At 42.1% G+C, this 12,909-nt stretch overlaps 1 protein-coding gene across 1 annotated transcript in view; it reads left to right on the forward strand.

The window, feature by feature from the left end:
* The window catches only part of GNPTAB (N-acetylglucosamine-1-phosphate transferase, alpha and beta subunits), a 53,063-nt gene that overhangs the window by 28,494 nt on the left and 11,660 nt on the right, over positions 1-12,909 (forward strand). The window contains exons 8-16 of the mRNA XM_014528723.1: positions 2,266-2,427; positions 2,812-2,991; positions 3,206-3,376; positions 4,943-5,066; positions 6,151-6,354; positions 7,018-8,123; positions 9,101-9,300; positions 10,199-10,418; positions 11,631-11,744. Coding sequence (XP_014384209.1) covers positions 2,266-2,427; positions 2,812-2,991; positions 3,206-3,376; positions 4,943-5,066; positions 6,151-6,354; positions 7,018-8,123; positions 9,101-9,300; positions 10,199-10,418; positions 11,631-11,744 — 2,481 coding nt within the window. The remainder of the gene's footprint in view (positions 1-2,265; positions 2,428-2,811; positions 2,992-3,205; positions 3,377-4,942; positions 5,067-6,150; positions 6,355-7,017; positions 8,124-9,100; positions 9,301-10,198; positions 10,419-11,630; positions 11,745-12,909) is intronic.

The following is a 12,909-nucleotide window of genomic DNA, read 5'->3' on the forward strand; positions in this document are numbered from 1 at the left end:
TAGGGATCGAGCCCACAACCTGGGCATGTGCCCTTGACTGGAATCGAACCCAGGACCCTTCAGTCCGCAGGCCAACACTCTATCCACTGAGCCAGATCAGCCAGGGGAGGCACATCATTCTTGCAAATGCCACAGTTACAAACATATGGAAGTGTCAGTGACTTAGAGATCGCACGCTTTATCTCTCAGTCATACTAACTTGTCCCTTGTGGGTCTGCAGGGGGTAGGTGTCCAGTTGTTCTCTCTTTGAGAAACTTACGATTTAAAGAATTTAGATAAACCTAGAATTTCAAGTAAGAAGCTACATATGGAAGCAGTTGCCCACAGTTGCCCAAGCTGAGAACCCCAGCCTTTGGCACTCACTACAACCACGCTTCAGTACCCCTCCTGTCTCTTCCAGAAAAGTAATTACTGTGTCCAGGACTGGAGAGCCACCTAGTGGCTAGCTCAGGATACTTTCTTCCCACCCTTTTTCTACTCAAAACCTGGTTGGTTACAGTGGCAGAAATTCTTTTTCATACACAAATATTCCCTTATGTTTTTTACTTTTCATCTCTTTCCAAGTATTGTGTACTTACCTTAGGAAACTGTTTGTGAAATTTCAAAATAGTTTTTCAGAATAAAAGCAGTTTGGAAGAAGAGATCAAGATAAGGCTATTTCCCCAGTAATTTTAAAATTAAATTAGGATATGATAACACTATATTGATGTATTCTCGAGTAGTGATTTTTATACTCCAGGGAGCCCAAAGAGGTGCTGTGAGAGCCTCGGTGGGAGGTAGAGAAGGAGCAGCAGAGGCCTAGGGTGGATAGTGAGGCTCTGTAGGTTCCCAGGTAGAAGAATATTTGCCCTGAGGCAGGATGGTGGCAGCAATGAGAGCTGACCTTCAGTGAGTGCTTAGTGTATGCCAGGCACTGTCAAGGTGAAAGAACGTAATTAGGAAGACGTTACACGTGCAAGCAAGCATTTCTGGTAAGAGTGAATGGCCCACATAATAAAAAGGGGAAAAGAGAAATAAAATTCTAACTCTAACTTTTAGTTTTGGGGCCTACGTAAGATGAGCTAAGTATAATCATGTTACAAATACAAGAGCTTAATCGGAGGCCATATAATTTGTGTTTGCTTCTGGTTTATAAATTTAAAACAAAGCCCAGGCTCCGTTAGAAAGAGTCATTTCAGCAGAAGGATTTTGCTGCCTCAGTTAGTGGTTTTCAATCCTCTTCCTGGCTTTTTAAGCTCTGAAAGGCCTCTTTCATGGGAAAATGTATTATAGGTTTAGAACATAAACATCAAGGGTGTTATGGACTTGGGTAGAGGTGGGGAAGCCTGTTTATAAAATGTGTTAAGCGCTGGCCCGTTTTGCTCAATGGTTAGAGCATGGGCCCATGGACTGAAGGGTCAGGGTTGGATTCCTGGTCAAGGGCATTTACCTGGGTTGCAGGCCCAATCACGGCTCAGGTCAGGGCATGTACAGGAAGCAACCGATCAATGTGTCTCTCACATGGAAAACAAAAAACGTGTTGATGCTTATGATGTTCCCTCTTAGATTTATGATTACTTCTAACGCTTTGCCCCCGTCAGCTCTGCCAAAGACACTCATTCATCTTACGTGTGGGCACAAAAGCCATCTGGAACGCCCTGCCAGCAGACGTGGTCCCCGCCAATTATAGCGAGGTTACACTGCAGGGCTTTCCCCCAGAGTAAGCAGAACACAGAGTATTTTAGAACACAGGTCATAGACCGGTGACCAGATGTGCTGTGTTGGAACGTATGACAATCAAAATTTGAGCCGGCATTGAAAGTTGAGAGATTTCTATTGAATGCCAACTGTAACTAAAAATTTTTAAATAATTTTTAAAAAGGAAATTGGGAGATGTCCTGTCCTCTTAGATCCGGCAGCACTGGGTGGCATTGAGTAGTGGCTGCAGCTTTCAGATGGGGCCTGAGATGTCCCTTTCGCCAGGGCCCTGCCACTCCCTATTGTTCTTAATTCCTGGCCCATTCCGTTCATTTGGGAAAAGCATCTGACCTCTTTAGGTTTTCTTTCTTTTTTTTTTTTTTTGGTGATATTGGCTTGCAATTTCGTATACGTATGAGACATTTAATCTTTAAATACGTATAATATATATTTAGATGTATACTATATATAATACATAGCCTATGTTTTATATATATATTTAAAGTTTAAAGATTAAACTGGGAATTTCAAGTTGTCTCTTCATTAGGGCTCAGTTTTTCCCCTGGTAACCCTGTTGTCATTTTATAGTTGCACCTGTACTCAGAGGCCAGTGTAGCACTCCTAAAATTGAACAACCCCAAAGATTTCCAAGAACTGAATAAGCAGACTAAGAAGAACATGACCATCGATGGGAAAGAACTGACCCTAAGTCCTGCGTATTTATTATGGGATCTGAGTGCCATCAGCCAGGTAAGGGATGCAGAGATCCTTTCAAAACCTGAGTCGGTTTAGGTTGTTAAAAGATTTATAGGTTGCTATGTTAGAAAAAGGAAGAGGACTTGAGTTGACTGGGACTTTTCTAATGTTCCAGTCCCTGCCATTGGTTAATATTACCTGAAGTGACCGAGAATCAGATCCAAGAACCTTTTCTAAAAAAGTGTGTTAAAGAAATGCTGTATCTGTGTTGCTGTTGTAACTGTGCTGAGTCTTTTGCAGTTTTCATAATGTTTCAAAGTAAGACTGGGTCTTTAAAAGTCTGCCAGAGCTCCCTGAGAGCAGAGAGGGCCAGGGAGACACGGGGAGGTGCGACTTCAGGGCTATTTTACATCTTCGAGCACCAGGTGTTTTTCTCAGTCCAAGCAGGATGAAGATGTTTCTGCCAGCCGTTTTGAAGATAATGAAGAACTGAGGTACTCACTGCGATCTATCGAGCGGCATGCGCCGTGGGTTCGGAATATTTTCATAGTCACCAATGGGCAGATTCCGTCCTGGCTGAACCTTGATAATCCTCGAGTGACAATAGTAACACACCAGGTATGTGGCTTTCTGTATATCATGAGGCGCTGGTTTTCTGTTCTGTCTTTTCCGTTCTTTTACTTTTCCCTGATTTCACTCCCTTCACCCTCCTCACCTCCATTTCCACCTTCCTTTAATTCTTCCATGTGCCTCCCTTCCTTCCAAAACCAAAAATAAAAGAAAAACACCCTCTCATCCACCCTCTTTCTCTCTTGTATTTTTCTGTTCGAAGGATGTTTTTCGAAATTTGAGCCACTTGCCTACCTTTAGTTCACCAGCTATTGAAAGTCACATTCATCGCATCGAAGGGCTGTCCCAGAAGTTTATTTACCTGAATGACGATGTCATGTTTGGGAAGGATGTCTGGCCAGATGATTTTTATAGTCACTCCAAAGGTCAAAAGGTGGGTACCTAAGAGGAAGGGATTCCTGGCTCGGAAGTCGCTTGGAAGTTATTATCGGGAAATCAGGAATCAATATGTGTACAACTGTGTTCAGATTTGATCAAATAAGCATTTGATCAGGAGAGTTAACAGTTTGGGAGAAAGAAAACTACTTAAAGATTTTTAAGTCGCCATGTTCGAAGAAGGGAGAGGACTTGAGTTGATTGGAACTTTTAATTGATTGGTAGTTTTTCGCTTGCCTACATTCTCAGACACCCAGAACCCACTCTTTCCCCCGACCCTTTAAATGTTCTACTACAACAACAGCAGAAAAAGCAATATCACCGTGAAACACAAAATCATGGTTACAGTGTCAGCAGAGTGACCAACATAGAAAATTAGCTCAATTTTCTGCTTAAAGGGGTGGGTGAAATTTCATCGAGGCCGGATTCACTCTGGCTTTGAGAGGCAGGATGGAGAAGCACAGCCCAGGAGCCAGCTACTTACGGTCCTCGGCAATGACCTGACCTTTATGTTTCCTGTCTGCCCAGTGGGGGAAATAGGAATACCCGGGTAGCGTTGTTAGAAGGAGTCATCGATAAGCTGGAGACTTATCACCATAAGCTTGTGATGAACCCTGCAACTGTAAGTGCTAAGTGCACGAAGCTACTTTTCCTGTTGCTGTTTGTGTCACTCCAGTGTGCTCACCGCCCTGTGCCCCTGCTCAGTGGCCTCCCCTGTGTTAGCTTGTACGGCTGCAGAGTTGAGCTGTGGCTTAACAGGGAAGACACACAAATGAGTGACTCCACGCAGTGATTTCCATGCCGGCAGGTGTGCCCGGCTGCTAAACAGTGGGCACACGGGAGGGTGAAATCAGACAGAAACACGGAAGGATGCCCATCTGAATTGAGATGAACTTTGAAGAACAAGTCCGGAGTTCACTAGATCCCAAACAGATGGAATGTGCAAAGGCATGTAGACTGTCAAAGGGGAGCATGTTTTTGCAATGATTTTAGTTTCAGAAGTCACCATGTACCATATCACGCCTTGTGAAAGCAGGGGGACTCCCAGCTCAGATTGCTGGGCTGGTTAGTTTGCCACAGAACTTACGCTGGCAGAGAAGGATGTGTAGAGTTCATCTGCTTTTCTCAGCCACGATACAAGATTATGCACAGATACACTCAGGAGCTAGTGACAGTTGTCACGGAAAAGCAGTGGCTCATGTGGAATACATTCCACCTACTTTGGCATGCACTTGTACTCCCAGTTAAGTCTGACCTGTTGCTATTTTATTTCAGAATATATTATAAGACCACGGTGTGAGAAACTGATCCCTGAGCTGAGTCCTTCTCTGCTTTCCTCATGTAATGGACAGAGTAAATGTGCCCAGTCAGTACCATCAGGAGAGCAGAACTGGGGAAATGCCTTCAGGTCCAGGCAAACTTAAAGCAAAATACCCCCCATGAGTGCAGTCAGCCCGTGGAAAATATTAACCTTTCTCCAGAGGCTCGGTTTTGTTTTAAAGAATTCTAATTGAGAAGGAAGACTGTCAGAAACTGTTCTATATTCTCTCTGGTTTTGTCATAGGTTTATTTGACATGGCCAGTACCCAACTGTGCTGAGGGCTGCCCAGGTTCCTGGATTAAAGACGGCTATTGTGACAAGGCTTGCAATAACTCGGCCTGTGACTGGGATGGTGGGGATTGCTCTGGTAAGGATGCGTTCGAGGGTAATTTGCTTCTGTTTATGGAAGGTTCTCATTCCTAATCGTTACTGAACATGCACCATGAAGTAACAATTTTCATGTATTAAAATAACGAGTAATCCGTAGACTCTTTGGAGGTGATGACAATTGTCCTGCTGTGGCCCAGTTTATTCATATTATCCATTGCTGAGGGCATTTTCCCACATGGGCCCTGCACTTGCATAGGCCTTTTCTTATTATTGAAAATATGAAAACAGGGACTGCCCTTAATTATGTACGTTCAAGAGCAAGAACAACTCTAACTGGTTCTCACAGGAGCTCCTGCTGGTGGCTTCCAGCAGCAGATGTCTTAGGTCGGTGAATGAAAAAGAGATAAATGAAATAAAATGTCTTTTCTCCTCAGCATCTCTTCTCCTTTTCTTAAACGCTCATATTTGGACTTGTCGATAACAATTTTTTTAGTTTTATTTATTGCCCTTCAGTGGACAAAGAATTTAAACTTTTATGAAACATTATCCATCTTAATTTCTTAGTCACTTAGGAAAGAGAGCTTGTATGCACAGATGGCACCCCGTATTCCATGTGGGGAAACAGATTTGGAAAAGTGTTAAGTATGAGAGGAAACAAAACCTCAAGTTGTATTTCACTCGGATCTGTCAGAGGCACTTCTGAGAAATACGGTCAGCTGCAGGGAGAGAACACAGACGAGCAGAGAGGGCCCTGATAGGACATTCACACTTGACAATGAGGGCAGCACCTGTGTTAGGGCCTGTTCGGGCAGTTCTAACAGTCAGTGTTTGGAAAACCTCTCCCTGTTCTCCTGCTCCTCCATCCACATCTATAGGTGCCCCCTTGAGACAGTTTGAGGTCCTTCCCGGTGGCACAGCTAGTAGGTGCCCAGCCCACTATCAGGTGATGTCCCCTTTTCAGTTTATTTTCTTCTTAGCTACATGAACTGTTCTACTAAGGAAAGAGTGAACCCTTCCTGACTAAGACTCAGGCATCAATCTTGAAAAAGCTGTGAAGAAATAAGGAGCTTTTTTCAACATTGTAAAACGAGCAAGATTCTGTTTCCCCCCTCCCTCTACAGGTAACAGTGGAGGGAGTCGCTACGGTGCCGGAGGCGGGGGAACCGGGAGCTTGGGAGCTGTCCAGCCCTGGCACTTTGGCGGAGGAATAAACAGTGTCTCTTACTGTAATCAAGGGTGTGCAAACTCCTGGCTTGCTGATAAGTTCTGTGACCAGGCCTGCAACGTCTTGTCCTGCGGGTTTGATGCTGGCGACTGTGGGCAAGGTATATATATTGTCATAATAATCTATTGAAAAAGAATAAGGGGATAAAAATCCTTGGGCATTAGAGAGCATTTCGGCTCATTGTTGTTATTTAAAGTCATTATTCTCTGTGTATCCTTTTCCCAGCCTTGAATACATACTAGTTGTAAGTTAAAAGTAAGAGGACACAGATCTTTAGAGAACAGTAAATACTAAGGCTGCATCTTTTCCTGTGTTATTCCAGTGTCTTGTCTTTTTCACTAAGCTGATTTCCCTTAGTTGAAAATATATGGTGATGGCTTAATTTGGAAATAATAAAAGACATTTATTAAAGAAAGACAGTTTTGATACTGGATCTTGTTGATAGCTTATTAACAGAGGTTGTTTTAGCAGACAGTTGTATTTTTTCACATGGACAATAGATGGAAGTCGATCATTGGATCTTGCTGTCAGAATTGTGTCCTGTCTCGGTAGTGAGTCACACTCAGCAGCATTCCATGTCGATGACTGGCAGCTTCACCGTAAAGGAGCCCTATATCAGTAGCTCCTGTGTTAGAATTTCTGATTATTTTAAAGTCCATTTAGAGTCACTGTTAGAAAGTGAAAACTCAAAACTCTAATAATTAAAGGAAAAGGGAGGAAATGGCTAGCTTTTAAAAAGTCATTTTTGTGTTTTCTCCTCTAGATCATTTTCATGAATTATATAAAGTAACTCTTCTCCCAAACCAGACTCACTATGTTATCCCAAAAGGTGAATGCCTGCCTTATTTCAGCTTCGCAGAAATAGCCAAAAGGGGAATCGAAGGCGCCTACAGTGACAACCCCATAATTCGACACGCTTCCATAGCCAATAAGTGGAAAACCATCCACCTCATAATGCACAGTGGAATGAATGCAACTACAATACATTTTAATCTCACACTTCAAAGTAGGGACGACAAGGAGTTCAAAATCCAGATCTCAGTCGAGGTTGACACAAGAGAAGAACCGAAACTGAACTCCACCACCCAGAGGTCTTACCAGACATTGGTTAGCCCCGTAACACTTCTTCCAGAGGTGGAAATCCCATTTGAGGATATTCCCGAAGAAAAACGCTTCCCAAAGTTCAAGAGACACGATGTTAACACAACAGGGAGATCCCAAGAGGAGGTGAAAATTCCCCTGGTAAATATTTCGCTTCTTCCAAAAGAGGCCCAGTTGCGTCTCACTCACTTGGATTTGCAACTAGAACGTGGAGATATCACTATGAAGGGATACAACCTATCAAAGTCAGCCTTGCTGACATCGTTTCTGATGAACTCACAGGATGCTGGAGTAAAAATAAACCAGGCTGGCATCACAGAGGAAAGAAATCAGAGTGTGGCGGCCCTACTGGCGAAACGGGCTCACAGAAGCATCTGGTCAAACAGCTTAGGAGCACCTGAGAGATTACAGAGTTCAACTTTCCCAGCAGAGACAATAAAAGTGAATGGCCACTACCAGCGTCGGACTCCACCCCAGGACTTGGGAACCAAAGCAAGCTTTCCATCTGAAAGTCGGACCCAAAAAGTGGGAGGTGGAAGTGTGTCCAAAGAAAAGCTCTCATCTCTGATTGTTCCACAGAAAAACCAGGTGCCCAGAGAAAAGAAAATCATAGGGAAAGAACAAGAGGAAAACAGAATGGAGGACAATGCTGAAAATCACATAGGTGTTAATGAAGTATTGCCTGGAAGAAAGCTGCAACATTATACAGACAGTTACCCGGGCTTTTTGCCCTGGGAGAAAAAAAAGTATTTCCAAGATCTTCTTGATGTAAGTTACATCTAACCTTATTCCTTCCCATGCTCAAGAACAATAAATAACCCTGTAAGTGATGATAATATAACAATAGCCACCAGTTATTCACTTCCCTGCGTCAGCCACTGAATTAAATGCTTTTTCTTACATGGTTTCATTTAATTATCTCAATAACCCTAACTGACAAGTGTCTCTGTTGAGGTGTGGGTAAGGAGTCCAAAGGGAAAACTCCTTACCTTTGCCTGGAGGTATCGGGAAAGGCATCCTTGAAGTATCCTGTGAGCTGACTTCTGAAGAGTGGGTCAGCGTTGATAGACCAAGAAAAATCCTGTGGTCTAGGCCGGACTGTGAACAAAGCACAGCCATGAGCGATATCAGACAGAGAAAGGAGGATGAAGAGGGAACTGTGTGTTACTCCTTTCATTGTATTCAGGAAGTATCTTGTACCCGGTGCAGTGGGCATTGGCTGATTGTTGAGTGAGGACGGCAGAGTTCTTGTCTAAGTTTATTTCCCCACTTTTTAAAAAAAAATATATATTTTATTGATTTTTTACAGAGAGGAAGGGAGATAGAGAGCTAGAAACATCGATGAGAGAGAAACATCGATCAGCCACCCCCCGCATACCTCCCACCGGGGATGTGCCCGCAACCAAGGCACATGCCCCTGACCAGAATCAAACCTGGGACCCCTCAGTTCGCAGGCCGACGCTCCATCCACTGAGCCAAACTGGCCACGGCTATTTCCTCACTTTTTCCACACACACCCCTCCGTCCCCCTCTTCACCACACAACTGTTGTTCTCAAGCCAATGCAGGTGATACATTCTCTGAAATCCAGTTTAGTTCTGCTCTTAGGGTCCTCATGTCATTTGCCCCTCATGGATCGTTAGTGACTAGTTACTAAGTTATATAAAAGGATGCCTTTATCTCTTGTTGACCAAGTATGCTTTTGCACTAAACCTAATGCTGTATTACGTGGAATTCTCTTTTTAGGAAGAAGAGTCATTGAAGATGCAGTTGGCGTACTTTACCGACAGCAAATATACTGGGAGGCAACTGAAAGATACATTTGCAGATTCCCTCCGATATGTAAATAAAATTCTAAACAGCAAGTTCGGATTCACATCTAGGAAAGTCCCTGCACACATGCCTCACATGATCGACCGAATAGTTATGCAAGAACTGCAGGACATGTAAGTCTGGCTTGTGTTTGGGTTGCTTGCATGTGCTCAGAGCCACAGCTGCTGGAAATTTACATCTTTATCCTTTGCAGCAGCAGGGATGGACCTGGAGAGTATTATGCTAAGTGAAATAAGCCAGTCAGAGAAAGACAAGTCCCATATGATTTCACTCATACTGTATGGAATCTAATGAACAAGATAAATTAACAAAATAGAAACAAACTCGTAGATACAGAAAACAGACTGACAGCTGTCAGAGGGGAGGGGGGTTTCAGGGCTGGGTGAAAAAGGTGAAGAGATTAAGAAAAAGAAAAAAAATTAAAAACCAACTCGTAGACACAGACAACAGTATGATTACTAGAGGGAAAAGGGGGATGAGGGTGGTAGAAGAGGGTAAAGGGCAGATAAATGGTGGTGGAAGGAGATTTGACTTGGGGTGGGGAATACACAATACAATATATATATAGATGATGTGTTACAGAATGTACACCTGAAACCTGTTTAATTTTATTAACCAATATCACCTCAATAAATTCAATAAAAATAAATGACAAAAACGGAAAAAGAAATTTACATCTGTGCTGTGCTAAATTTATGGCTCTAATGCAGTGGTTCTCAACCTTCTGGCCCTTTAAATACAGTTCCTCATGTTGTGACCCAACCATAAAATTATTTCCATTGCTACTTCATAACTGTAATGTTGCTACTGTTATGAATCGTAATGTAAATATCTGATATGCAGGATGGTCTTAGGCGACCCCTGTGAAAGGGTCGTTCAACTGCCAAAGGGGTCGCGACCCACAGGTTGAGAACCGCTGCTAATGGAAAGGAAAGAGATGCTAACTACAAATGTTAGGTACTTTTTTATATTTTAAATATCCCGAGCTCATTATGTGTTATATTTGTACAGGTTCCCTGAAGAATTTGACAAGACATCATTTCACAAAGTGCGCCACTCTGAGGATATGCAGTTTGCTTTTTCTTATTTTTACTACCTCATGAGTGCAGTTCAGCCGCTGAATATATCTCAAGTTTTTGATGAAGTTGATACCGACCAATCTGGTGTCTTATCTGACAGAGAAATCCGAACACTGGCTACCAGAATTCATGATCTGCCTTTAAGTTTGCAGGTGTTGTATTTTTCCCCCTATGCTTTGCAGCAGTTTTAAATGAAACTTTTAATTTTGATACTTCCTCTTTTCCCCCTACATATTTCACTGTAATGCAAGAAAGAGTAATTCTTAATAGTTAATGAGGGTATTCGACAACTAGTCCATTTTTAGTACCAGAATGAAAACCAAATTTGAAGTTTATATTTTCTGAGATTCCTTCTTTTAGGCTTGCAGTGGGGATTGCCATTGTATTGTCTGGAGAAGAGCCAGACCACATCTGCCGAGTTCTTGTCCCAGCATCAAGAAGGGTTCAGGAATCTGGAGAAGGCTGTGCGTAGATGTTAAATAAGAGGAGTCCAGAGACTAAATATAATTTTGAAAGGCAGTTGGGGGTCAGAGGAGCTTAGCTAAAGGAGCTAAATTCTAAGGTCTTAAATCTAAGGTCTTAGGTTCTCTCCATCCCCAGGACCCATGCTTTTTATTAACACAACTTGTCCTGAGGCGAGGCAGAGATATAAGCTTCAAAGGGTCAGGGTTTCTACAGAGTCCATTGTCAGAATGGGGGAATTAGCCTATGGCTGTTCAGGTGTTTGGCCAGTAGGAGGCAATAACATGTAGATTAAGATGCCTTTTAGCTGTCTGGCAGTCACAATCAGTTTTCTATTCAGGTTTGGGGAAATGCCTTCAGCCATTCCCAGATGGTGACTACATGTGTGACTCAACCCTGTTGAGTCCCCAAGTCTCATCAACCTTTTGATGAAACTCTTGAAATTATGACATGCTGGAATTGGTCTCCGGCACACATCTGCATGTAAGGTTCTGGGACAGGTTCACTCAGGGGCTTCAGGTGTGGCCGACTGGATATCGGCCAGGCCTGTGGTACAGCAGCCCCTCTGCCGTGGCCTCTCCAGTCCCAGGAGTAGGACGCTCACTAATGGAGAGGGCCAAGATGAATCTAACTACAGGACATCTGTCTGGTGATCCCCTGGCCCATCTTGTGTAAAATGGTGCCTCACGGTTCAGGATGTTTTACTTTGAAACAAAGATGAAATATTCATGTTCGTATTGTCTCATTCTGCTCTCTTTACCTTAAGAATCATATAGTCAAACTGTCTTTAAAGATAGCATTTAAAAAAATTTTGGAGATGTTTATGTAGTTTTTCTATTTAAAGCTACAATCATTACTTGTAATGTACCTAGAAAGTTTATTCTTTTATTTTGCTTTGTTAGGATTTAACAGGTCTGGAACACATGTTAATAAATTGCTCAAAAATGCTCCCTGCTAATATCACTCAGCTAAGCAACATTCCACCAACTCAGGAAGCATACTATGACCCCAATCTGGTAAGTGGCGTGAGTTCTTTTATGTAAATCAGAAAGTATATCTTTATCGGGTGTTATGTACTAGTACACCATTTCTGTATGGCATTTCAAAAACTAGAAGCGGACTCTATGTGTATTTATCTTTGGTGGAAAGTAGTAGCACAGATAATCCAGAATATTTTATATCTTGCCTTGGAATATCTTTTCTTCTCCTTAATGGATTTTAAGCTAATATTAGGATTAGTTGTGTATATTCTATAAGCAGACTCCTATTCACTAAGGATGGCAGAAGATAGCCCCAAAGTATTCTCATTGGCTTGGGAGAACAGTCTGAAGGTTAAACATTAACCAAGGAAATATTCATTAAGTAGAATACAATCTTTCATCAAAGCTAAGTGGCTTTGAGTGGGGGTTGTGGGGGAGGCAATGGGGCGATAAGGACACATATGTAATACCTTAATCAATAAAGAAAAAAAAAAGCTAAGTAGCTTTGATGTTGGCCCTTTCTTGCTCTTACCAGTAGGAATGTGGAAGATTCACACACAATGATATTGGAATGCCACTTGGTTGAAATGATTGGAATTCTCTGTTGTTTGTAAGATGCATCTCATTTTCAGAGAAGTGGGAGAAAATGTGCATTTAGAATCAAGGGAAAAGGGTTTAATATAGTTATTAATGTGATGCTTACAGATATTTACTGCTGTATGGAAAATGTTTACAAAATAAAATTATGTGGGGGAAAATAGGTAGTACCATGTACACAGTATGATTTAAACTATAGAAAAGTCCCAAATATCTTCACACACACACACACACCACAAAAAGTAATGGAAATGATAATAGGTTAAATCATGGGTGTTTTAATTTCCTTTTTTCATACTTACGTTTTCTATAATTAGCTTTTAATTTCATAATTAGAATAAAATGTTATTTTAAACAATTTACTATCTTGCAAAAGTTCAAGCCATATATAAATATTTATACCTAGCTGCAGATAAGCATTTTTAGATGAATATAGAGAACAATAATAAATCAGTTAAAAATCTGATTCCTGACAGAAGGAAATCATTCATTTAGCAATCCTTGTGCACGCCAGACACTGTGCTCCTCCTTGTGCACACCAGACACTGTGCTCCTCACTCCTTGTGCACGCCAGACACTGTGCTCCTCACTTCTTGTGCACGCC

The sequence above is a fragment of the Myotis brandtii genome, unplaced genomic scaffold (assembly GCF_000412655.1).
Source record: "Myotis brandtii unplaced genomic scaffold, ASM41265v1 scaffold65, whole genome shotgun sequence".
Lineage (NCBI taxonomy): Eukaryota > Metazoa > Chordata > Mammalia > Chiroptera > Vespertilionidae > Myotis > Myotis brandtii.